The following is a 26,120-nucleotide window of genomic DNA, read 5'->3' as shown; positions in this document are numbered from 1 at the left end:
ATGCCGAGCACATACCACAACCTGTGCAGCCACCCCTGCAGCGGGGGGGTTCAATCTGTGCCCCAATGAGACAGTATGTGCTGTAGTGCTGCCCCTAAAGCTTTTCCCATCTGCCTGCCCTTACGGGAATTGAGGGGAAATGTGAGTCTGTCAGAGACGCCCAGTATGATGTATTCCGGAAAGCGTAGCATATTGGTATCGAAGTGTTTGTCGCTCTCATCGAAAATCTGTTTCCAATATAAAGTGAGAGTGGGACATTCCCATAATAATGGAGCAGTGTACCCGCAGCCCCACATCCCTCCAACAGCTCGAGAGCGGCTGGGGTCGCTCCTATGTAGTCGGGGGGCTGAGATACCAATATGTTGTTATCTTGGTGGCAGATTCTATGCTAGAGATCGTGTGCTGAGTGTGGGGCCCTGTAGTGAATGTCGTCCCATTCTTTTTGAATGAATGTACAACCCAGCACCATTTCTTACTGTTTCTGGCTGGCCCTCAGATTTGGTCAGTTCTTCCGGGGGCGTAAGATGTGATAAAGTTCTGAAATAAGTCGTTTGTTAGACTATTTAGAGAGCAACCACCTCTCATACGGGGTAAGCCTTCTCTCTGCTCCCTGGCATTTCTCGGGTTGTATTACCCAGTGGTGTATCTGCTGATAGTGGTTCCGCTCAGTTTCGGGTATTGCAGAGTCGGATCAGAAGTTCTCGAAAGACAGGGGACCCTCAGCGATCAAAGAAATGCCCTATTTAACTGTGACCTTCCTGGTCCCAGTGACCCAAAGCTGCCTGATTCAAGCCCCGGGGTGAAGTCAGGATTGTTGGTTATGGGGGTGAGAGGCAATGGGAATGAGGTAAGACCGTTGCACGTGGCCATGGCGTCTCAGGCTTTTAAGGTAGCCCGCATTATTGTTGATCCCTAGAGGGAAGGGGATCTTACACAAGGGTTTGCCAGCTAGTGCACGGTCCATGAAGAGCAGGTGCTTCTCAGATTCGGGTTGGGTCCATTCTAGCAAGGATCGTATCTGCGTAGCCTTGTAATAGCAGTCAAGGTGGGTGATTCCTAGGCCCCCTTCCCCAGGGGGTCTAAAGCTCATGTGCCTGCTCATCCGTGGTTTCTTATCCACCCAGACAAAGGAAGAGTACTCATTCTGAAGTTGTTTCAACATGCCCGGGGGAGGGTCTAAAGGCAGAGTTTGAAAAAGATCTAAGATTTTGGGGAGTATGCTCATATTAAGGGCTGCCACTTGGCCCAGCCACGAAAGGTTAAATGGCTGCCAGTGGCGCAAATTCCGCTAGACCTGTGCCAACAAATGGGGGTAATTTAAGGAAACTGTCTCAGAGGTGGATACTGATAGTTTAATGCCTAAATAAGGTATAGTTTTCTGATTCCACAGTATCGGACACACCTGTTTAAGGGCGGTGATAGTAGACCACTTTAAGGAGAACCCTAGAGCTTGTGACTTGGACACATTGACTCGGAAGCCAGAGGCAGCTGCAAACATCTCTAGTTTGGCAAGGAAGGCCGGTATTGATGTCTCTGGAATCTCTAGCGTGGCGATTACATCGCCCGCTTTTTGGCTGATGGTATGCCGCTCTCCCTGGAAAAGAACCCCTTTGATTTGCTGGTTCTCCCAGACCCTCTGTGCTAGCGGCTCCATCTAGAGAGCGAACAGCAGTGGGGAGAGTAGACAGTCCTGTTTCGTGTCTCTAGTGATCAGGAAAGGGTCTGACGTATAGCCATTCACCCCGACAGTAGCCAAGGGGTGACTATATCCACTGAACACCCACCTGCAAAAACAGCTTCCTATCCAAAACTGCTTCTGAGTGGTCTCTAGAAAGGGCCAGTGTACCCTGTTGAATGCCTTTTCGGCATCGAAAGACAGCAATACTCACTCCTCTGACTGGCGGTGGACCTTATCCAGGAGGTGAAGCAGTCTCCTGGTGTTGTTGCTGCATTGTCTGGTCGCAACAAATCCTGCCCGGTCCAGCTCTATCAATCCCGGCATTAGTGGTCCCAGTCTGGCTGCCATGATCCCCGTAAAAATCTTGAGGTCGATGTTTAGCAAAGATATAGGCCTGCACGAGGCATAGTGTCCACCATCCTTTCTGGGCTTAGGCAGTACAGCCACCGATGCCAGGAGCATTGTGGGTGGTATTGTAGAGGTGTCTCCGATTGCGCTAAAGAGTTGGGTCAGTATCGAGGCTAGAATTGAGCAGAATGTTTTATAAACAAGCATTTGCAATGCAATAGGTCTCGCATTAGGAAAGTTTGAGCTATTGGTATTGTAAATTACACATTTTTTATTTATGTTTTCTTTTTGAAAGTAGCGAAATTAATAGCTTTGTCATTTACAATGCCGATAGTTATAACTTTCCCAAATGTGACACCTATAGCATTTGTAATGCAATATGTGTTGTATTTACGTGACGTAGATGTATTGATATTACAAATAACAATGGCTTTTAATTTTAAACGTTATTGTAATTTATAATGGCAATAGCTTAAACTTTTGTAAATAACTTTTGTGAAGATTATGTTCAGTGTATTTTATTGTGAGGAAAATCCAAGAACAGAAGTGAAATATTAACATCTTTTTTGTTACATTCGTAATAAAGCTTGAAACATTGAGAGAACATATTTGAACCAGTTGTTGTTGAAAGGTTGCACAGATTGATGCTGTGGTGGCGCTGAGTGATGTTGTGATGGCGAACGAGTGATGCTGTGGCGTTCAGTGATGCTGTGGTAACGCATAGTGATGTTGTGGTGCCCCTGAGTGATGCTGTGGTGGTGCTGAGTGATGCTGTATGCTATGCTATGTTTTGTTTTGCTTTCCTATGTTTTGTTTTGTTATGCTATGCTATGTTTTGCTATCCTATGCTTTGATTTGTTATGCTATGCTATGCTGTGTTTATTTATGCTATGCTATGTTTTGTTATACTATGCTTTGCTATGCTGTGTTTTATTATGCTATGCTTGGTTTTGCTATGTTATGTTTTGTTATGCTATGCTATTTTTTGTTGTGTTTGGTATGCTATGCTTTGCTATGCTATTATATGTTTTGTTTTGCTATGCTATGTTTTGTTGTGTTTTGTTAAGCTATGCTATGTTTTGTTGTGTTTTGCTATGTTTTGTTATGCTGTGTTCTGTTTTGTTATGCTATATTTTGTTATGTTATGCTATGTTTTGTTATGCTATGCTATGTTTTGTTTTGCTATTCTATGCTTTGTTTTGTTATGATATGCTATGTTAAGTTTTGCTATCCTATGCTTTGTTTTGTTATGCTATGCTGTTTTTTGTTGTGTTTTGTTATGCTATGTTTTGTTATGTTATGCTATATTTTGTTATGTTATGCTATGTTTTGTTATGTTATGCTATGTTTTGTTATGCTATGCTATGCTTTGTTGTGTTTTGCTATGCTATGTTTTGTTTTGCTATCCTATGCTTTCTTTTGTTAAGCTATGCTATGTTTTGCTATCATATGCTTTTTTGTTATGTTATGCTATGCTGTGTTTTGTTATGCTAAGCTGGTGAGGGTATGTGAGGGTGAGTGAGAGTGAGTGAGAGTGAGGGTGTGTGAGAGTGAGGGTGGTGAGGGTGTGTGAGGGTAAGTGAGGGTGTTTGAGGGTGAGGGCGTGTGAGGGTGAGGGTGTGTGAGGGTGAGTGAGGATGTGTGAGGGGGAGAGGGTGTGAGGGTGAGGGTGTGTAGGTGTGAGGGGGGTGTGAGGGTGAGGGTTGTGAGGGTGTGAGTGAGGGTGGGTGAGGGTGAAGGTGGGTGAGGGTGAGGGTGAGAGGGTTGTGAGGGTGAATGAGGGTGAGGTTGTGAGGGTGATGGGGTGTGAGGGTGTGTGAGGGTGAGGGTGTGTGAGGGTCCGAAGTAAATGTTGGCCGGGCAGAAATCATAAGACAGAGAGAAACACAAATGTTAAGATAACAGTGCTCAAAGGGGTTGCGGCTTTTAGTATATGCGTACACGGCATTCCATGTTAGAAAAAACCTACAAGACACAGAAGCATGGTGAAAAAGAATCCGTGAAAAGGCCTCTGTGTGGACATAGGACACCCATTAAAAGCAATTGCGCACCAATTGATGACTTTTTGAAACAATGCTTTCTCCCGAGGGCAACTTAAATTTGCGGAGGTGCCTAGGTAAAGAGAGGCTGGTGGAAGGCCTGTGCATGTATTGAAGGCTGTCCCAGGAAGGCGTACACGATATAAATCAGCGAGAATCTGTCCTATAAATGCACTAATGTAAGGGTATTTTAGGGCCACACCTCTGCACACCTGATCCTCACATTTACGACATTTTGTTTCTATGAAACGGATGCTTGAAGTCAAGAAAAGTGAGATCACCTTTTCGAGTTATTCTCCAGTATCCTAGAAATGAGGGTTGTGGTGGGAGGCAAATTAAACCTGTCTGCCGATTTAAATAACAGTTTCTGAGACATGCAGTTTTCAGGAGCAAAACAAGTAGCGAACTAAAGACCTCCTTGAAAAATAACAGTTAAGAGTGCTGTGTGAGAATTAAAACACATGAGGATAAATATGAGAAAACGTGAGAGTCTGACCTACAGTGCAAGATAAAATGCACCAAAACACATTTCGACAAGTTAGCATGCTGACCATAAAATCACAGGCAGGCAGATCACTGCAAGGAAGCAAAGTAAAATAGAACAAGGACTGGGCGAGAAGGTAGGGGGGAATGCCAGGAGGAAGCGAGGGGGTGACAAATGGTGAGTATTTCGCGGCCGCTTTGATGTTCTCAGTGGCCGCACGGCTCACTGAGAACATCAAAGCGGCTGCGAAGCATGGTGGTTTGTGATGTGGCTGGTGTGGGAGGGGGGGCGAGGGAGCGGGAGGCATTCCTTTGAAGTGTCAAGCGCATTGGCAGGTCGAGACCTAAAAAGGCCTCGTTTACAATTTATACGGTTGGGCTGCAATGTAGGGTGTCACAAAACAGCACAGCTGAATGATCGGCATAAACTACAACACAATGAGATGTGAAGACAGACACATTTAAAGCAGAAATCTCTCAAGGAAAAATATAGTGTTATTACATAAGGTCATGCAGAAAAAAATGCCATAACCTTAGAAAAACATACATTGACTTAACAAACGCTGCTGTCATCTGTTTGCACTACTGAGCACCAATGCGTATTCTCTCTTGTACAACCAACTCCATTACTCGTTGCCATGGCATGCATGGGTCCAGCAATGCTGTATAAAGTCTAATGCAGCTTCCGTTCTAAAGCACAGGAATGAAAGGGGTCACGACTTGGACGGGAGCTCTCATCGCTGCAGCACAACGTCAGGTACTGTCACATTAATCAAGCTGCGGCCGCGACATCTGTCAGAGAGGAGACAGTGGCTGTCGACGCAGGCAGGAGTCTGCTAGCCGGGCCTGGCACACGCGGACGCGCTCAACTGGCACTGGGCGGGGCAAATCCTGTCAAAAAGCACATGCCTGACGATTGTAAGCACGACGATTAACGGCTAAAAATATCAGGGAAATTAGTTTATGTAAACACTGAAGATGAACTAAAAGTATTCTTGTGTATGCACCAACCTTTACAAAGTATGGCGACTTTCTGCAACTGTCAAAGCAGTGATTAAGGATATATTTTATTTGTGTAAATATGGAGTGATAAAACCGTGTGCACAACAATGTTCACTGGGAGCAGATTTTTTTGTAGCGCTCAAACGCCAGTCGATCACGCTCTAGTCTGCCAAGAAAAGGATCCCTTTGAAGTAGATCATGGCCTCGCGGCCGTGAAAGTGAAAGCAATTAGGGGGGAGGTGGGAGGGAGGCTGATGGCTTTGATGTGTGAAGCAGGCAGGCGGCTCGGGAAGCAAATGGAAAGCGCGTGCACGGACACACATGCACTCCGCAAAATCCGCCTGGTTTAGCTTTCTGTTTTCTCCTCAATAGGTCTCGGAATCTGCAATGCCAGAGGCATTGGCAGAGGTCGAGACCTAAAAATGGCGGTGAACCCATTCAGACCTGGGGATTTAAGGAGCTTGAGCCTGGCTGTAGCTGAGATAACTTATTCAACCTGGATCGGGCTGTCTAAGGAAAATGCCTGGTCAGCGTTAAGCGAGAATGCGTTATGCCCTGAAAATATGCGGAGGAATTCTGTTCTGGTATTTGCTGCGCAGAGTAGAGTTCTGCATAACAGGTCCCTAAATGTGCGGGATATATCCGCCTCTCGCGTAAGCTCGACTCCCTCAGCATCGAAAATCATTTGGACCACCGCTGCCTGGTGCTGGGCGTGCAATTTTTGAGCCAACAACTGCCACATCTGTCCCCTCCTGTATAAACCATATGTTTCAAGCAGCGAGCAGTGTATTCAGCCCTATCCTGGTCTAGGCTGGCCAGCTGAGCCTGTGTGGGTTTTCACCGCTAGAAAGTCCTCAAGGGTCTTAGTGAGGCGCACAATTACTTCAGGGCGATGGAGGAGTGTATCCCTCAGTCTCCAGGAGTATGATGGCTGGGGGTGGGAGGAAATAGTAGTGTTGTGGTTAAAGCTGTATGGTCAGATTGCGTTTGTGGTTCTATAATCAAGTCCTGCGCTAAAGAGAAAAGGGACTGGGACCCCAGGAAGAAGTTTAGCTGGGCATAGGTCCAGTGGGCGTGAGAATAGAAGGTGTAGTCAGTGGTATTAGGGTGGAAGTGGCGCCACATGTCGACTAGCCCCAGGTCTTTTAGCCACTGTCTGCTGCTATCGGATGGGGCCCCAGTCTGGCCCTGCTTCTGAGCCGAGCAGTTGAGTGGCTGGGAAACACTGTGTTCAAATCGCCTCCTAGGAGAATTTGCCGGTCCAGAGAGGATTTTAGGTCTACTACTGCTTTTCGCAGAAATATCTCCTGGCCCCCGTTAGGAGCATAGATAGTGGCCAGCGTGAGCGTGTGGACTCCTATGTTCTCAGAGATCGCCAGAAGTCTCCCCTTAATCTCTGATACCTTTGCCCCCACCACCCCATGGTAAAGTGTGAGATATGAGGATAGCAACCCCAGCCCTCTTAGTGGGATGAGAAGTATTGCTGTGGGAAGGCTTTGGATCGCAATCTGTGTGTGTTGCTGCATAATAGGTGGGTCTCTTGCAATAAAAAAATATGTGTTTTTGGGTTCGCCAGATAGGACAGGATAACCCTTTGCTTGGTAGGGTTGTTAAGCTATTTCAGATTCAGGGTTAGGATTTTAACACTCATCTATGCGTACGTTGGGGGCAAAGTTCGCTGTTAGGTTATGGTCACCCCGTACAGGGACATGTGGGGTCGTATACACAGAGGTCTACATAAACTTTTTTTAAGAGCATGCAGTGGGCTCATTGACCACTGACTGCTCATAAAAAAATTTTGGGTGAACATTCACTACGGGAAAGGGGTTCCCTTCTCGTCTGAAAATAGCTTATTACTCCCTTTGCGAGGTGATAAAATACTAATGATTTGGAACCAGATTTCAGAAACAAAACATCAATACCTAGTTTAAAAAGATTCAACATCTGGAAGGGACACCCTTAACACGCCCCTTCCAAATATGAATCTATATTTATTTCCAAACCCAATTAGTGATTCAGTAAGATTTTTTGAATCATTATTTTATGAGTTTGGTGAATTACAGAATGCCATTTTGCGGTTGGAAAGGCTCTGATTTTACGACTCAAAGCCTTACCAATTGTGAAATTGCTTGATACACGAGGGCCCAAATCTTTTTAGGCACTTGTGAGAAGATTGAAGGACTCTCTGTATACCCATGTGGGATTATTTCCTAAACTAGTACCTTATCTTTAAGTCAGAACGCAAAAAAATACTGGCTATCCTAATGCAGACGAATGGAGAAAAACGCAGAACACAAATCAATCACTGTGAACTACTCTGCATCTGCTGGATAACATGGAACTGATATTGCATTGATATGTTCTCAAATCCTGAACTATTCTCCATTTCCCATTAGGCTTTTTCAAACACATTATTGGTGAATTACATGGGTTTTCCAAAACCTCTCTCATGGTGGTTTTGCTGCATCATCTTTTCAATCACAGGTGCAGTCACTACCTCAGCTTCACAGGAAAGTCTATATTAGGAAATATGTGGACACTCAGCATCTGGTTTTATGGTCATCTGCAGTGGCTTTACATTTTTTATGAGCCTAACATCTTTTCCAGTACAACCCCAAACCTCCCTTATCACTGTGTGTATTAAACATAAAGGTAAGTCCTCATCTATGAGAACCAGGAATATATCAGTTCTCACTTCTTGTGTTTTCATCTTAAAGTCAAAATCAGGAACTTGTTTTGTTTGTAGACACCATCTGGTCTACAATAAATTATACAATTCAATTTACTCAACAGGTCACAACCCAATAGATTTACTGGACTGGTTTCACAAATTATTAATTAATGTTCATTTATGGCGCAACCTATTTTTACTCAAACATTTGCTGACTACTTTTTGACCACTTGTTTATTTGAAATACCTTCTATTTGGACGTCTTTTTCCAAGAGTAGTGGGATAGAAACTTTCACCTGATTAATTGTGTAACGAGCAGCACCAGTATCAACTAAAAATTATACGGGATGGCCATAACCTACTCCTTCTACAAATAGGCCATTGTAGCCTACCTCTCGGACTGCACCAAGCGTGCAGTCATCTTCCCACCCAGGCACTTTCACTTTACCTTACACGTTCCTTGTGGAACTCTTAGGGTTGTCGCAAATTATGGAAATTAATTACTGACTCCCATTGAACTCAATGATAGCCTGTATACCGATCGCATACACAGGCTCCCATAGCAAAGAGGAGTGGTTGTGGAAAAGCTTACACTCTGTGGCAGGCACCCCAATGTGACCGCCACACTGTGCATGCTTGTATCAGGGGGGGCACATTGGCAATCCTGTGACTGAATGGGAGGGCCCTGGACGAAGGGGGGCCTGCTATGGCCCCAGAAGTCCGATTCCGACAGCCGTTTTGTCTCGCTGAGACCTAGTCCATACAGCTGTCCGAATCGTGCATCGTACTCACTCGTTCGGAAGCTGGGTCCATTGCGCGGCCCCATTCGGCTACGAACGAGTCAGACGGACAGGTTCGGGTTCGGTAACGATTCAAATGCGCTGATGAGATCCTCGCATTGTACTTGGTTGTTCTGAACGGGGCTACTGTACATTTCCACATTCTCCCAATCTCTAATCATTTCCACAGTTCTTCTTAAATTCACTCCTAACTGTATGGGTCTCTTTTCGTATCTCATTTTCTGTTTGTTCAATTATATCTGGCTTACCAATTCTTCTTTTGTTCTCATGTGCATGATATGCAACATTTCTTGCTTCTAAATTTATATTGCCCGATTTATCAAATGTCAATTTCAGAACCCTATTTTAATCATCTTTTGAATCTATCATTTCTTGCAAACTCAATTTGATTTTTGAAGGACCATACTGAGTAACTGCTGTCCCATTCTTCGGGGAAAATGATCATACTGAAATTCCAATATCTAGATCCAACTTTAATTCACCAACCTCATTAAAATGTGGTGAATTAGTCACAGTCAGCAATCCATTCTTTTTATCCAAATTGCTATATTTATCATTTTTAATATTCATTTCTTTTGATTTGTCCTTAACAGGATCATTGGAAATCACAGGAAATGTTTGCCCTGTTTCCTAGACTTCGTATGCCAACCCTGTTTCATCAACCGCAACCTAGTGTCCAACCAATCACGCACAGCCTTACCCATCTGATCTTTTTACATTTTCTGATGCACTTTCATATTGGCTACCAAATTCCATTAATTCAATGTTTCAAACTGCACAGGTCTTCATTGTGGGTTTGTATCAAACAATCTACGTCTCATGTAAGTAAGTTTCTTGAATTAAAACGCACCATTCTCAGGAAATTTTAGCTTTTTGTAATTTGCAGTAGTTTGTGTCACTCTTTAAACCATAAGCAAACATGCATGCCAGAATTTCAAAAGTCGGACTCCCAACTGGGGGATGAGGTTGTATATTTGTCAGTAGGCTCTTTTTAGAGTGACCCAGATTTGCACCCATTGTAATTTCAATCATCACAATACACCATATGATAAAGCACCAATGTAATCACAAAACAATCTTTTCAAAAACAATAGCTTATAGACAAAAAAACAATAAACTTTAAAACGTGTTTGTGTACCGGGAAACAGAACAGAAATCAAATTCTCCACAAGAAGGAAGTATCGCTACAGGGCAGTTATCATACACAATAAGCTAGGTTTCGACCTGCGATCGCTAACCTTGAATCGGTATAGCTTACCCTTGTGCATAGAACAAACACCACTAGATCTCCTCTATCCCTCCTTGCATCACCCCAAACCACATTTTACTACTAAGATCTCCCAAACTTTCTACATTCTTCCTGCATGTATCTCTCCTTAGACTTATCCGGTGCCGCATTTTAGTACTATGATCTCCGTAATCCATTTCTAGAGACTCTTCCCTCCTCCATCTCTCCTTTACTCATCCCAAACCCTCCTACTACTACTACTATGATCTCCCAATAAACACTCTCTAGACTCCTCCCTCTTCTATCCATCCTGTCTCCATTTCAATCCAACGAACAGACTCACATATCCACCGCTCAAGTTAATTCACATTTCCCTATACTAATTCACCACTAATACTTTTTGGGTTCTGGAGTAGCGTGCTATTTGGCGAAAACTGCTTTGATGCCTTGTCAGGGGCAGTAAGTGCTATATAATTACAATCACAATACAGTACAATTCCACTCTTAATTAGTGTTCACTCACAACTAGACTATTAAGGAACTCTTGAACGCAAAAACCCTAACGCCACACCTATAAACTTTCAGACACTATACCTAACTTGAGTTCCCCAAAAATCCAATATCTCCATATAAAATAAAGTGTCAAGACAATTAACTCTTCAACAAAATTTAATAATGCGCCTTCATCCAACAGACCATACTATGCCACATTTTGTACGCGACACAATTCCCAAAGCAAAATATGGACACATTCTGCAAAACACACTCACTTCTCGCAAATCACTATTCCCACCCCTAATTAAATAAAGAGGGATAATGGGCAGGAAGGGGAGAATCATGAACTTTAACACCGAGTCAAGACCATTAAGAAATCCTGCACAATAAAGCTTTTCCAGTTCTCATTATGTGTAGATTTTTTCAAATATTATCATTATAGAAAGCAAAAGTCATTAAAGCAAGGGAATTAGTATAAAACCAAATAATCATGATAGCAATAATGAAATATGCCTTTAAGAAATTAAGTAGCCACAGCACATCTGGTAAACAATCAAATTAAAAGTAAATAGTCTTAAATATGAAACGGATCACGACCATCTAACCCTTTCTAAGCATCAAGTAGAAAAGTCTGAAAGCTTAAGAAGATGATAATATTAGCTGTTCTCCAAATAGCAAGTTTTTTATAATGTTCTGCACAGGGCAAACACACAGATTTATAGCATAGGTTTACATAAATGAGCAGTACTAAAAATGTTACTTGCACCGCACGAATCATATATAACACCTTACCTCGCTATCAAGACAATATCAAAGAGGCTATGAGGGCTCATTAGACTGCCCTAGCAAAGAGGAAGGCGAAGCTTAGAGAAGCCTTGTGGGATCAGTTAGTCTTAAATTCTACCTCTAGAGATTCTAGGGATTTACGGAGCTGCTATTTGGGGAAACCGAAAGAGTAAAGCAATCCAGCTGGAAGAGAACCGATTTTGTAGGAAGCTCCTGGGGGTGGGCCCAAATAGCTCCTCATTTGTCATTCACGAGGAATTGGGTCTAAACTACCTGGAGGATCAAGTCAAACTGGCTCCACTGTTATTATGGATCTCTGTTTGGGCTAATGAGAGTTTGTGGTTCAATAGGAGTGTGATTGAGGACTGCATGGATTGCTCCTCTGGGCTTAAGATACTGCGGATGAATTATATAAAATCAGTCGCCCACTCCCTCGATCGCACGGGTATCTTGGATAAGCCACATCTCATCAAAAAGGGTGATCGCAGAGCTTTAAGGGAATTATTTCTTAGTAAAGTTAATGAGGAAAGGGAAGCCAGGGTGCTGATGAAAGACTCTACTATGTCTTTCCTGTTGTTGAAAACTGTCAGTAGCCCTGAAAATTATCTCACAACAGTTAAGCGCCCTACGGATAGATCCTTACTTACCAAATTTCTCATGGGTACTATCCGTACGATGATTTGCGTCCCACCGGGCCAGGTTTGATCCTCATGCTCTTTTCATTTGCCCTTGTGACGATCGTTCCCCCAAACCCTAATACATCTGGTCCTCTATTGCAAATACTATGAGTTTCTTCGCAGAAGATACTTATTACCACTTTTAAAAGTGAGGGGATTCACCCAACACCGCCCGCCTTTTTATTCTTACAACTTTTACAGAATCAGGTGGTGGGAACGGCAGTCATCGGCTATTTAAAAGGTGCCCTATTTCGGAATAAAATACTTGGTGCTTAGTAGTAACAAGGCGCATGCTAGGCCGGGGTCCTTATCTTAATCAGGATTTAATGAGTTTATGTATATTTTAAAATTGGATGAATTAAATTGGTGTGTGCCTAAAAAGGGTTTTAAATGTCTTTTGTGCTCTTTTATAAATACCATTGTGTTTCTTCTTTCTTCTTGTTTTTAACACATGATTACTATCTTTTTTGATTATTGTGTATAATCGAAATAAAGATCATTTACTACTACATTATTTTTCGTGCAACAGAAATTTTACATATTATTAATGCAAAGACACGAGAAAATAAAGAACTGCTTCTGCACATTTATAATGACAGAGTTTTTGCCGATAGCCTTGCAACATTGCAACACAGGTACATTCCTTCTCGAGGACGCTGGAGATAAGTTACATTTTCACAAAAGGACAGAGACCATGGTTTACAGCTGAATTTTGATCATTAATTTAAATTGAGGTTTGGGCTACGGCAATTGTAATACGATTTTTCGCGATTTTAAAAGTACCAGGTATTCCCGGACTGACGAAAGAGCATGATTCAAGCATGTGACTTTATGAGAGCTCCAATGGTGTAGATGAACGGAATTTGATTTTGCATACATATTTGACAATTTTTAGCACCAATACATCTTTTGTTATCTTCTGCCAAGGTGGAAATGTTTGGAAATGTTCCCCCTGTCATGATGCTGGATGATGGTGGTAAAGAGAGGTAGTGGTTATTTAACAGAAAGACAAAATGGACAGTTTATGAAACAGGATCAATGCAGATTTTGCATGACTGACCCCAAAATTAAGGCGTTACAAATTATGGGGCCTGTCTGCAAATCGAAAAGTTACTTGTGTACATTTAGTTGCATGTAAGTTTACTATTGCAACTAGTAATAATGTAACTTTTTTTGCTGTTCACCCGTTCTGATTGTAATTTTACAGCTAGGTTCAGATTTATGTCCCTCCTTCCTCCAAACTGGGGATGGAGTCTTTTAGAACAGGTTGTAGGAGTGTAAAGTTAGTATTAGTCACTTTATACTAGTAGGTAGAGATATTTGACACTGGGACAGAGATATCACTAAGTTAACGCATACAGAAAAATAATAAAGTTCAATATTTAGTCAAAAAACGATACAAAATATTTGAATGTAAAATAAATATGCAAATTAACTTACAATAATTATTATTAACCTATAACTTGACAAATAAACTATTCAGGCACAATAACTCATCAATTTAAATGTTATTGAAATAAATAAATACATAAAATAAAGTAATTTAATTTATAGTTATTTCAAGTAAATTTAAACCCAATGCTCACTATAATTTTTAAATGTAATTATTATTTACTAAAAGTTATTTAAACTTGTTTAATAATGTTAATCAATTATATTCTTTTTAATTAAAAAGTTTAATTATTTTTTAAATAAGATATTCATTCATTTGCTTTTACAAATAAATCAAATTGAAGATAACTTTTAACATTTAAAATGTATACATGTAATTTTAAATTCAAAATAAATGATTTTATCCAAAATTACTTCGATGGGGTGTTTTTTTAAGTCCCTGCCTCCACTGTTTTCTATGGCAGTAAGTTACCCTGCCTGTGAAAGGAGGCCATGTGTGGAGCTGGACATACACCAAGGCTGGACTGGAATACATTTATGACTGTTTTAGGTTTTAACTCATGTTTTAACTCAGGTTTTAACTCATGTTTGCAACACTATGTTTAGCTCCGGAATTTTCCCGGCTTCTCTGAAACATACGTTGGTCAAACCCCTCTTAAAGAAAGCCAATTTGAATAAAGATGACCTGAAAAACTATCGTCCGATAGCCAGTCTTCCTTTCCTGGCTAAGGTAATAGAAAAAGCCATGAATCAGCAACTGTCGGAATTTGTGGAGCAGCACCAGTTGCTCGATAACACCCAGTTCGGATTCCGCAAATGTCATGGCACGGAAACTGCCCTTCTAAAGGCTGCGGATGACATCAGAGCCATACGAGACCAGGGGGGGACAGCACTCCTGGTTACTGCTGGATCTTTCGGCGGCCTTCGACACGGTCGACCACAAGATCTTAGTCGACCGTGTCGAACGACTGGGGGTCCAGAAAACTGCTCTGGACCTGCTTGTATCGTTTCTGGCCAATAGATCACAAGCAGTATCTCTAGGACCCTACCAATCATCGAAGGTGTCTCTGCCGTGTGGGGTCCCTCAAGGCTCATCCCTGAGTCCGACACTATTTAATATCTACGTGTCGGACCTCGCAAATGTCATCAAAGCATTTGGGATGAGCCTGACCTCCTACGCCGATGACACCCAATTGGTACTGGCTATCAAAGGGGACGGGGAGGAAGTGGCCAATCGATTCACGAGAGGAATGATGGCAATAGGTGACTGGATGGCTACGAATTGTCTGAAACTCAATTCAGAAAAAACTGAAGTGGTCATCTTCGGTCACCTCTCCCCGGGCTGGTCACCTGTCTGGTGGCCACCATCTTTCGGTCCCCCGCCGAGTCCAGCTAGCAAAGTGAGAAATCTAGGCGTCATCTTCGATGCTGGCCTCAATTTTATGGCACATGCGAATAAAACTGCGGCTTCAGCTCATATGAAATTGAGAATGATTAGGAAAATACTACCTTTCCTACCGAACACGGCCGGGAAAACACTGGTCAGCTCACTAGTCCTGTCCTCCTTGGACTAGTGTAACGCTCTATTCTTAAATGCCCAAGTCCGAGAGACAAATAAGATGCAGTCAATCCAAAATGCAGCCGCACGAATGCTGGCTGGGATCCCCAAGTTCGCACCAGTTACAAACATCATTAGGGATCTCCATTGGCTCCCGATACGCAGCCGTATCAAATTCAAATCGCTGTGTATTGTTTACAAGTCACTCAATAATCAAAGTCCCCACTTTCTCAAACAGAATCTTCTCCATCATGTCCCAACCCGATCTCTTCGTTCCTCTATTCAGAACTTCTTGGCTGTGCCTTGCACTAGAACAGTCACCTGGGGCGACAGGCATTTCCTGGTTGCCGCCCCTAGACTCTGGAATACCCTTCCTGCACATATCCGAGCAAGTCCCTCCCTGTTCACATTCCGCAAACAGCTAAAGACGTGGTTATTTGACCAATAGCCTTGTATATCTTCTTCACCCCAGTTGCTGATCCATCCTTTAACTAGCGCCGAGACGCCCACTGGTATTCGCCGCGCTCTACAAATGTCAATAAATAAATAAATAAATAGGTACTTTTTAGTTGTAGTTACTTTAAATGTGAATAGATATGTGTATGTAAGTGTCTCTCCAACATTTTTGTTGTTCCAAAATGACCAACGAAATATATTTTGAACTGAACCCACGTTTTATTAAAAAAATTGTGTGGTAAACTACCTCTCCAAGGGGAATGATCTGAGTAAAGCAATGACTTGTGTACATTATTCTAAACTCAAACTGTTGCTATAAGTATATTCTGTGCAAAACCCAGCAGATATATATCAAATGTGCTGTTAAATGACAAAAATTACCTGCACCATCTCAGGAGTTCTCACTTTGTTTACTTTGTCTTCATGGACTATCAAAACAGCTTTCGTTAGAGAAGGACATTTTGCTGGTGATGCAGCCGACATTATTGGCTGACGCAAAACAGGAGTTGCAGGAGAATCTGCATAAGATAAAAGATGTCACAAATAAGAAGATAATAGACCTACCATTTGTTTCTCAAGGCTTTACAAACTGTGTGACAATCTAATTTTCACTAGACAAATTACATTACTTTCTGGTCTTCTGGGGTAATTACAATGTTGTTGGCTGATGGAAGAGAGCACTGACACTAACCATATAGAGCACTGCTAAATCAGATCAGCCCTGGTGATTCAGCTGTATAATCTAAGATGGTGACAGACACTTTAGTCAATTATAATGAGATCCTGGCATTAATTAAGGGGACTAATGGTTAACACATAATTGGTCCAGATTTACCTACCTACCATGAGGTCTAGCAGTTGCTCAGTGAAATCTGCCCACTGTGCACACAACAGACGTAAGTAAAATAGGGCTCTATTCCACAGAAGATGCTCAGAGGTATTGTTGCAAGCTGCTTGGGTGCCCATAAAATGTTTATATCCTGGTTACATTTTTTTTACTAACAAAAGTGCCTGTTACACTAAGAACAAAATCTGTGTGTTTCATACCATAATTCTACAGCATCTATGGGCTTGATAAGCAAATCTTCAATAGGATTTCCTATTTTAGTGTGAAGACAAAGGGCAAGAATTAGAGTTTGTAGGAGATGGTTCTCCATCGCAATAGTGACTAAATACCCCCTCCGCCAAAGTCTCTGTCTGCCCAATTTTGAGTCAGATGAACTACCAGGTTTATGACAACAGAGTAAAATATGCTCCGTCCATATAAACTTTCCTCCAACAGCCCGACAGCTGAGCTATCGGAGAAAGCACATAACATCGTCTGCCCAATTTAGGGTGGACAGTTATGTATTTTTTTCCTGAGCCTCACAGCCAGGCAAAACCTGGTGGTGAAGCAGAGGAGAAAAGTGATCCCCAAACTATGGGAGAAAACTTGCATGGTGCGGGACTACTGTGATGACAGGAACCTTCCAATGTATGAAGATGTCCATAGTGCCAGTGGACATATCTCAATTTGCCAGTCAGAGTAAAGGTAGTGTGGTTCATGTAAAGTCGTCCACCATCCTGTCTGCCTTTACTCTGTTGAAGCCTAAATCAGGCCAAAAGCCTTGTTCCCTGGTTTAGGGCACATGATATATTTGCGTAGTTATTAGCACCAAGGTGGGGGGCAACTACTATAGCTTTCTGTACTCAGCATGTTCCAGAGAACACTGAAACAGCCACAGTAAATGGTACTCCATGAAGACTGATTCTAACTATAAGTATGCTTAATACCTGTGCTTGAGAACGTAAACCGTTCCTCGTCTTTTTCCTCTTCTGTATCCACATTAACCCTGGGCGTAGTTTGCGTTGTGGCGCTACGCAAAGTGCACTTAGCTACGTGAACTGCGTATGCGGTAGAATAAAAGCTGTTCGTACTAATTGCACAGTGCTGGATGTTTGTCTGCACTGTGCAATCATTGCACAGCATCTTGCACAGTGCAAGCGGTCGTTTTCTGCCGCTCAAGTAGATTTGTACTCGAGCGGCAGCTTTCTCAACACGGACTGGTAGTTTCTCATTGCGAGCGGTCGCGAACATACGCAACCACTCGCAATAAATAACCTGCCCTTCCTGCATTAAGAATCGCGCCGGGAGGTTTATTTTCCACGCTCGCGATCGGCAGCTTGATGTTGCTGATCGCGAACGAAGAAAAAAGTCTTGCCGGGATGTTGATTTTGCTCGCTCGCGGTCGACAAATTGACGCTCTTTCTCCAGTTTAGACATGGTACCCTACTTCTGTTTGCTTCAACCAGCAAATGGGCGGGAGCTTCAAAACATCCTTGCCCTGGCTGTCTAGAAGAGGAAGAAACAGCTGTTCATGTAGTTCTTTTCTGTGAGGCGTACAAAATTCCTAGGCGGAAATGGTTAATCCAACTATGTAGGAACTTGGGAATTAGGAATTATCTTGTTTTTTTCAGGATTCTAAGAACTGATTCCAACCCTTTATATGTAGCTGCTATAGCAAAGTTCCTATTTTCAATGTGGCTAATCCGCAGGAAATTATTAAAATAGTATGTGTAAAAATTACGGAACTGTATTGCCCACGCCAAAAGGACACATTGTTTACTAATTGTCTTCATGGTGGGATAGAGAAGGGGCGCAAGTGTTTTCTATTTAACATGGGACAGGGCGATCAACTCTTGGCTTGTAGAATTTTAGACTACATATTTATCTTATTTTTATGAACTGTTTTATAACTACGTTCATGCATTTTAATATTTATTGACCTTTTCGTATTTTAATGATGTTTACAGCCCGACTTGCTAATTTATGTGTCAATGGGTAACTGTTTGGGTGGAAGTCTCTGGGCTCAGGTGCTACAATTGTCAGGGCCCAATTGTGTTGTGGCACATTCCTCATAAAAGGCTTCACCCAAGAGCCATTGTAAGGGTAAATGTAGAGAAAATTTGAAGAATAGTGCCCTCATGATTTGTCAACAAGAGTTCAAAGAGAAAATTCAAGCGTTCTTTGAAAGTTTCAAGTGAGTGGTTTTTATTTTTTTGGTTTGTGAAAAAATTCCTAGGCAGTCTAACCAGTAGGCAAACAATTAATCTGACTTATTCACCATTGTACTCTAGGCACCACCTATGAATTAGGGTGTCTTTTCATTAAATTGTTAAAATCTTTTTTTTAATTTTATGTATTAATTGTATATGTTGTGATTATTGTATGATTTCATCATATAGTCTGATAATTGTTCAGGTCTCTATATGATTTTTACTATGTCAATTAAAAGTATGCTTGTTTTATAAATGTATTTCTTGAATGTTCCTTTTGCTATTTGGTCAGATTAATTGTTTGCCTACTGGTTAGACTGCCTAGGAATTTTTTCACAAACTTTATTTACCCTGCCCTAGGAGTCTGCTTACATTACTACCCAGGGGGTCCTTGTTTTTCTCATTCCTTTTTATTTTTTTGGTTACATCTGGAAAAAGGAAAAAGGACAGCCGACACGTGTTTCGCCCTAGTGGCCTATTGGCTGTGGGCTTTTTCAAGGCTGTAAGAAGCCGGCATGTAATATCTGCGGTCCTGGAACAAGCAACATTTTAAAACCCCAACCTGTATCCGTAATTTGAGTATTTGTTTGCACTTTTATGGTTACAAAATAACCGCAATAAAGTTTTTTTTTTACTTTGACTTTTGACATATTGTAAAATCTTCTTTTGGGTTGTGAAGGTACTACTTAAACGATCAGAGAGCAGGGGTGAAATTGCCTAGGCTGAAGAAACTACAAATATAGCTTCTGAGGAGGCTGTAATAAGGAAACTGGAAAGGGCTACAGCAAATCCGTCATCAACTGGATTGTTCTTGAGCACTGTTGAGAGCTGCATGTCTGCCACTATTAAGCTATAGAATGTTGACAAGGAGATTTTCTCTGTTGACAAGGGTGTTGATGAAAGAGCAGTCGTCAAACATTTGGGTATAGACTACTCTGTGCTGGCAACCGTTTACGATGCTTCTGTTGCTGATGACAGGTGCTTCTATGACAACTGTGATTCAGAAAAGGGGGTGGTGATGAACAGAGTGTCTGAATTAAGCAGACCACTCTTACCCAGTCCAAGGATCAGGGCTTGATCCATCACCGTTTTTTAGCTCACTGCACCATCCCAGCTCAGAACTTGGCTATTTGCAAATTAGTCTAACCCTGGCCCAGTGCATCATGGGAACAGGGCAGACCAAACTACCAAGCCAATTCTTATACTGGGAAGGAAACAAGCTACCGGGGACCGGTTTCTGGCATTTCAGCCGTCTTCGGCCCGGCTTGCTTGAATCCTGATGGTGCAATGAGCTAGGGACTCACATCTGAGTATACCCTTCCACGCTTATGGTGGACAAAAATGATTCAGAAAAGGGGGTGGTGATGAACAGAGTGTCTGAATTAAGCAGACCACTCTTACCCAGTCCAAGGATCAGGGCTTGATCCATCACCGTTTTTTAGCTCACTGCATCATCCCAGCTCAGAACTTGGCTATATGCAAATTAGTCTAACCCTGGCCCAGTGCATCATGGGAACAGGGCAGACCAAACTACCAAGCCAATTCTTATACTGGGAAGGAAACAAGCTACCGGGGACTGGTTTCTGGCATTTCAGCCGTCTTCGGCCCGGCTTGCTTGAATCCTGATGGTGCAATGAGCTAGGGACTCACATCTGAGTATACCCTTCCACGCTTATGGTGGACAAAAATGATTCAGAAAAGGAGGTGGTGATGAACAGAGTGTCTGAATTAAGCAGACCACTCCTACCCAGTCCAAGGATCAGGGCTTGATCCATCACCGTTTTTAGCTCACTGCACCATCCCAGCTCAGAACTTGGCTATATGCAAATTAGTCTAACCCTGGCCCAGTGCATCATGGGAACAGGGCAGACCAAACTACCAAGCCAATTCTTATACTGGGAAGGAAACAAGCTACCGGGGACCGGTTTCTGGCATTTCAGCCGTCTTCGGCCCGGCTTGCTTGAATCCTGATGGTGCAATGAGCTAGGGACTCACATCTGAGTATACCCTTCCACGCTTATGGTGGACAAAAATGATTCAGAAAAGGGGGTGGTGATGAACAGAGTGTCTGAATTAAGCAGACCACTCTTACCCAGTCCAAGGATCAGGGCTTGATCCATCACCGTTTTTTAGCTCACTGTACCATCCCAGCTCAGAACTTGGCTATATGCAAATTAGTCTAACCCTGGCCCAGTGCATCATGGGAACAGGGCAGACCAAACTACCAAGCCAATTCTTATACTGGGAAGGAAACAAGCTACCGGGGACCGGTTTCTGGCATTTCAGCCGTCTTCGGCCCGGCTTGCTTGAATCCTGATGGTGCAATGAGCTAGGGACTCACATCTGAGTATACCCTTCCACACTTATGGTGGACAAAAATGATTCAGAAAAGGGGGTGGTGATGAACAGAGTGTCTGAATTAAGCAGACCACTCTTACCCAGTCCAAGGATCAGGGCTTGATCCATCACTGTTTTTTAGCTCACTGCACCATCCCAGCTCAGAACTTGGCTATATGCAAATTAGTCTAACCCTGGCCCAGTGCATCATGGGAACAGGGCAGACCAAACTACCAAGCCAATTCTTATACTGGGAAGGAAACAAGCTACCGGGGACCGGTTTCTGGCATTTCAGCCGTCTTCGGCCCGGCTTGCTTGAATCCTGATGGTGCAATGAGCTAGGGACTCACATCTGAGTATACCCTTCCACACTTATGGTGGACAAAAATGATTCAGAAAAGGGGGTGGTGATGAACAGAGTGTCTGAATTAAGCAGACCACTCTTACCCAGTCCAAGGATCAGGGCTTGATCCATCACTGTTTTTTAGCTCACTGCACCATCCCAGCTCAGAACTTGGCTATATGCAAATTAGTCTAACTCTGGCCCAGTGCATCATGGGAACAGGGCAGACCAAACTACCAAGCCAATTCTTATACTGGGAAGGAAACAAGCTACCGGGGACTGGTTTCTGGCATTTCAGCCGTCTTCGGCCCGGCTTGCTTGAATCCTGATGGTGCAATGAGCTAGGGACTCACATCTGAGTATACCCTTCCACGCTTATGGTGGACAAAAATGATTCAGAAAAGGGGGTGGTGATGAACAGAGTGTCTGAATTAAGCAGACCACTCTTACCCAGTCCAAGGATCAGGGCTTGATCCATCACCGTTTTTTAGCTCACTGCACCATCCCAGCTCAGAACTTGGCTATATGCAAATTAGTCTAACCCTGGCCCAGTGCATCATGGGAACAGGGCAGACCAAACTACCAAGCCAATTCTTAAACTGGGAAGGAAACAAGCTACCGGGGTGATGGATCAAGCCCTGATCTTTGGACTGGGTAAGAGTGGTCTGCTTAATTCAGACACTCTGTTCATCACCACCCCCTTTTCTGAATCCTCTATGACAGCTGTAGCCACGTTGGCCGGTCCTTCGTCAACCGAGTGAAAGGATATGTTACCAAGACCATAGTCGTCGCCACTCTATTTGTAAATAGTTCAGAATTTGACAAAATTACTGGTCCAGGAATTTTTGCCTTTTTTGTGGCAACTCAGGGCTTTGCAGCATTGACATTTTTGTCTTTTGTGTATGTTTCTTGTGAAGATCACTTTGTTTCTGCATGTTCTTCAATGACATTGATGGCTGACCACAAGTCTTACCCTTTATAGCAGGGTCAGGGGTTATTTGAGAAGTATTGGATTTTGACTTATCTGAGGCATGCTTTAATGTCATCACCTGCCTAGCACTGCTGGATGTGTATGCCTTTTCCTCTAGGATTGCCACTACCGATCTTCTTTCTGTCTTTCAGTGTCTTAGAAGACAAAATCTTGCAGATGTCGCATTTTTCAGGTCGTGACTAAGATGTAGTCAGTATAAATACTGGTGTGAGTGTTGTCCATATACATTTTACTCTTGCCACATGCTTTACACAAACAATTCAGACAGAATGATGCTGTACTGCTAGAAAGATCTGAAGCTGTCGAAATTGGAGCTGTAAGAATAAAATAAAATGTCAAATGAAAACAGGTCTCCAGTGGATATCCTATCACTGAATGTTTAGTAGAAACTCTGGCAGTTGGAAGCCTCTGTCAGGGGAAAAGCTGTGGGTCCTGGCGCCTCATTGGCTGAAGTTTCGGTCACACAATAAGGTGGTCTGGTTGTGTGTAGTCTATGGCTTTTTTCAATCAGATTTAGTGTAATGGGAAACTGTTATGTTAACATTAATTACAGAGGATTCCCATCAGGATAAAGAATTCAAGCATGCAAATCTATGAAAGATTTAATGCCGGAGAAAGCAAAGGAGTGAGGCTTAGCTGGAAGCAGTGATGTCATCTTCAGCATTTCGCTCTAGGTTTGACTGATTTCTCTGCTATATGGCTGCTTAAAAGATTACTTTAATTTGTAGCCATCAAATTATCAGTAAAAGTGATTTTACACATGCATACTTTCTTTTTTGGGCCCGTCACCAATAATCATAAAACGTTTGGCGCCCTTCAAGTAAACTATAAGACACCTGACCCTCTCTCTGTCGGACTTGATAGCTTACAAGGTGTCATCGACTTGCTTTCCGAAGATATTGCCCTATTTGAAGGGAATGTCCATGAGCTTAATTTCGATCTCAGACCTCTATGGGTGTTTTAAGACAACTGTCATACTGTAATATAGTATCATTATAATTCTTCGTGAAACCGGTTGTAGAGGATTCCACTGTAGCATTATTGAGCAGTAAAAGTGTTAAGTTAACCTCCCTCAAAATGTAGTTACCTTGAACTTTATCTTCATCTGAGAGTTTTCAATAAATGTGGAGATGTTGTGCTGCAGCTACCGATTGTATCTAGATAAATTGTCCGGGCTTGTGGTCAGAACCTTTACTCGCTAAATTACGGAGTTCTATGTGCAACCAGTGGTCGAAGTGGGGGGAAAAAAGTTGGGGAACTGTGGGCAGAGACTCAGAGGGGGGAATACACCAAGGATTGGATCAGTGGGCGGAGCCAGAGCTGTGGCCAGAATGCGCACCCATCCCAATTTTTTTTATTTGTTTGGCATTTCATGACCCAGTTTAATCAACCAATGGATACACATGATTATTTAAGGTTAAAATGAGTTAATTACATTAAAATACATTCAGAAAGTGGGCTATGCTTCTAATCACAGAATGTCCTAAATAAGACAAAATGTGGAAACACAAGCCATTTGTCTCCGAAACATGGAGTTTCTGTTATCAGCACTTCTCTTTTTTTCCACAACAGCAGTTCAAACATAAATGGTAAAATATCCTAGTTTGCAAATGTTTTCTATATAATTATGGCTCTGCTATATTTGCCTCATAATTCAAGATCTGCTGCATGATCTGACCATTTAAACTAATAAATTGTTTGTAGCTCAAAAGTATCTAAAGTTAATAAAAAATGGGATTTATGTTGCTGCGTAGTGGATGGCCTATTTCAAAAGTTGACTGATCACCTTTCTCACTGCTACATGTGTATGTTACATTGGTACTAATATGGCAAAATCTTTCCCGAGACGGTTAGCGTGGGTACACATGTTTAAATAATAAAATATCAGAAAATATACTGCATTATGCTGCAGCCTTTTTTTAATGCATAATTTAGTCAACACTGCGGCATACTTGTGTCCTCCTTTGGTGCATAATTAATTCCAGTGGCCACACAGCAGGCAGCACATGTTAAAAGTTCTTGTGAATGAATTAAAGAGATTGTAAAGTTTGCAAACTTAGTTCAGTTTGAGTGCAGCTCCTGCATTGACAATCCCTGGTGAACTGCTGCTACTACTGCTGAAACAAGGCCAATGGAATTACCCATCGGTGAGGCAGACTGGCCTCATGGGCAGGGCCGGCGTTAGCACTGGTGGCGCCCTGTGCATTAATGTTTGTTGGTGCCCCTCAATGACCACCTCCTCCATGGATTCCCTCACTACCACCCTTTAACAGTGCCCCTCAAGTCTCCATAACCACACTCTCTCTCAGTTGCATTTAATTTGATTTACAGCACCACTCATACCATTGTAGCGTGTCAGAGCACTTTACATCGCACACATTACACAATCAATATGTGTGTAAATCACTGTATAGAAAATGTTACATAAGACTAAGGACTACAAGGTGTAGGAGTCACATGACAACCATACTAGTATGCTGTATAGTTTAATAGTGATTGGTCTGGAGAAACACAAACTCATAATTTAAAACGTAATACCATGGTTGGGGGTTCTCTTTAATAATCAGAATTGATTTATCCAAAAGAACACTCTTTGCAATATTTTTCAGCGCCGCTCATACCATTGTATGGTGTCCGAGCACTTTACATCGCACACATTACACAGAGACAATCAATATGTGTGTAAATCACTGTATAGAAAATGTTATATAAGACTAAGGTGTAGGAGTCACATGACAACCATACTAGTAGGCTGTATAGTTTAATAGTGATTGGTCTGGAGAAACACAAACTCAATTTAAAACTTAATACCATGGTTGGGGCAGTGCTTAATTTGTGACGGAGCTTTCCGGTGCTCCGCACTGGCACTTATTTTCTGGGGCCGGTACTACAGCTTTCTTCGTGTGGTGTTAGGCCATTCCCAGATATGACAGAACAGTCGTATCAAACCATGTATTACACGTTTATCACAATTAACACTTCCGGGTAAATTTATTTAGCAAATTGTGTTGTGGAGAGCTTGAGGCACGAAGCAAAGAATACAATACCTCCTTGGATCATGCGCCAAAACATCTCGTGAGACTCCAGGAGTTATGGCTGCCGTCTTGCCTACGACCGCCGTTTAATTACAGATCATGCCTGAGTCACGTGCTTGTGAATAGCGCACAGACTCCTGTCTGAACCAAGGTAGGAAGTGCGCTTCATCGCTCGTTTTGTAAGTCGGCCCTTATTTTGGTACTGGTATGTGGCATATAGAGGTCAGGCTCACTGACTCGGAGGTTTAGAAACTCCTGCAGGCCCTGCATCGTCCGCCTGCCGCAGCACCCTTTCCCTCCCAGGCAGATTTCCGTGGCTCGGCACTCTAGCCAGATTGAGAGTTAATATTCACCTGCCCTCCACGTGGGGGCCAAGGGGACACATTTTTTTAAACAAACTAGGGGCCAAGTGGACCCATAATTGCACTGAAGAAGGGAGTTTCTATTTTCAGAAGCTGCCTGGAGAGCTGCACAACACCTCTCAGACCCTCGGCAGATTGACCGCATCCATTCTCGGGCCTCAGGCCCTTTGAAAATGATACAAAAGTCCTGTTCCAGGTCGACGGATTTACAGCAGTGCTGCAGAGCTCAAAGAGAGAGTCTTCTGGGCCGTCTACAGCATGCAAACACCACTAAACACCAGCATGGGGAGATACAGGCTGGAGATGACACTTGTAAGTATGTATAGCAGCAGTTCCTTAATTGCTGTTCGTTTCTTTTGGCATTTGGCCTCTTGGCAAAATATACATGTAAGAGGAGCTGTTT

The 26,120-nt window shown here is 42.6% G+C and overlaps 1 protein-coding gene across 1 annotated transcript in view; it reads right to left on the bottom strand.

The window, feature by feature from the left end:
- ENTHD1 (ENTH domain containing 1) overlaps positions 1-26,120 on the bottom strand; it is a 1,212,238-nt gene that overhangs the window by 885,821 nt on the left and 300,297 nt on the right. Inside the window, exon 3 of the mRNA XM_086936470.1 lies at positions 15,995-16,131. Coding sequence (XP_086792596.1) covers positions 15,995-16,131 — 137 coding nt within the window. The remainder of the gene's footprint in view (positions 1-15,994; positions 16,132-26,120) is intronic.

The sequence above is a fragment of the Lissotriton vulgaris genome, chromosome 1_1, assembly GCF_964263255.1.
Source record: "Lissotriton vulgaris chromosome 1_1, aLisVul1.2, whole genome shotgun sequence".
In the NCBI taxonomy this organism is placed as follows: domain Eukaryota; kingdom Metazoa; phylum Chordata; class Amphibia; order Caudata; family Salamandridae; genus Lissotriton; species Lissotriton vulgaris.
This window is presented reverse-complemented; position numbering and strand designations above follow the sequence as displayed.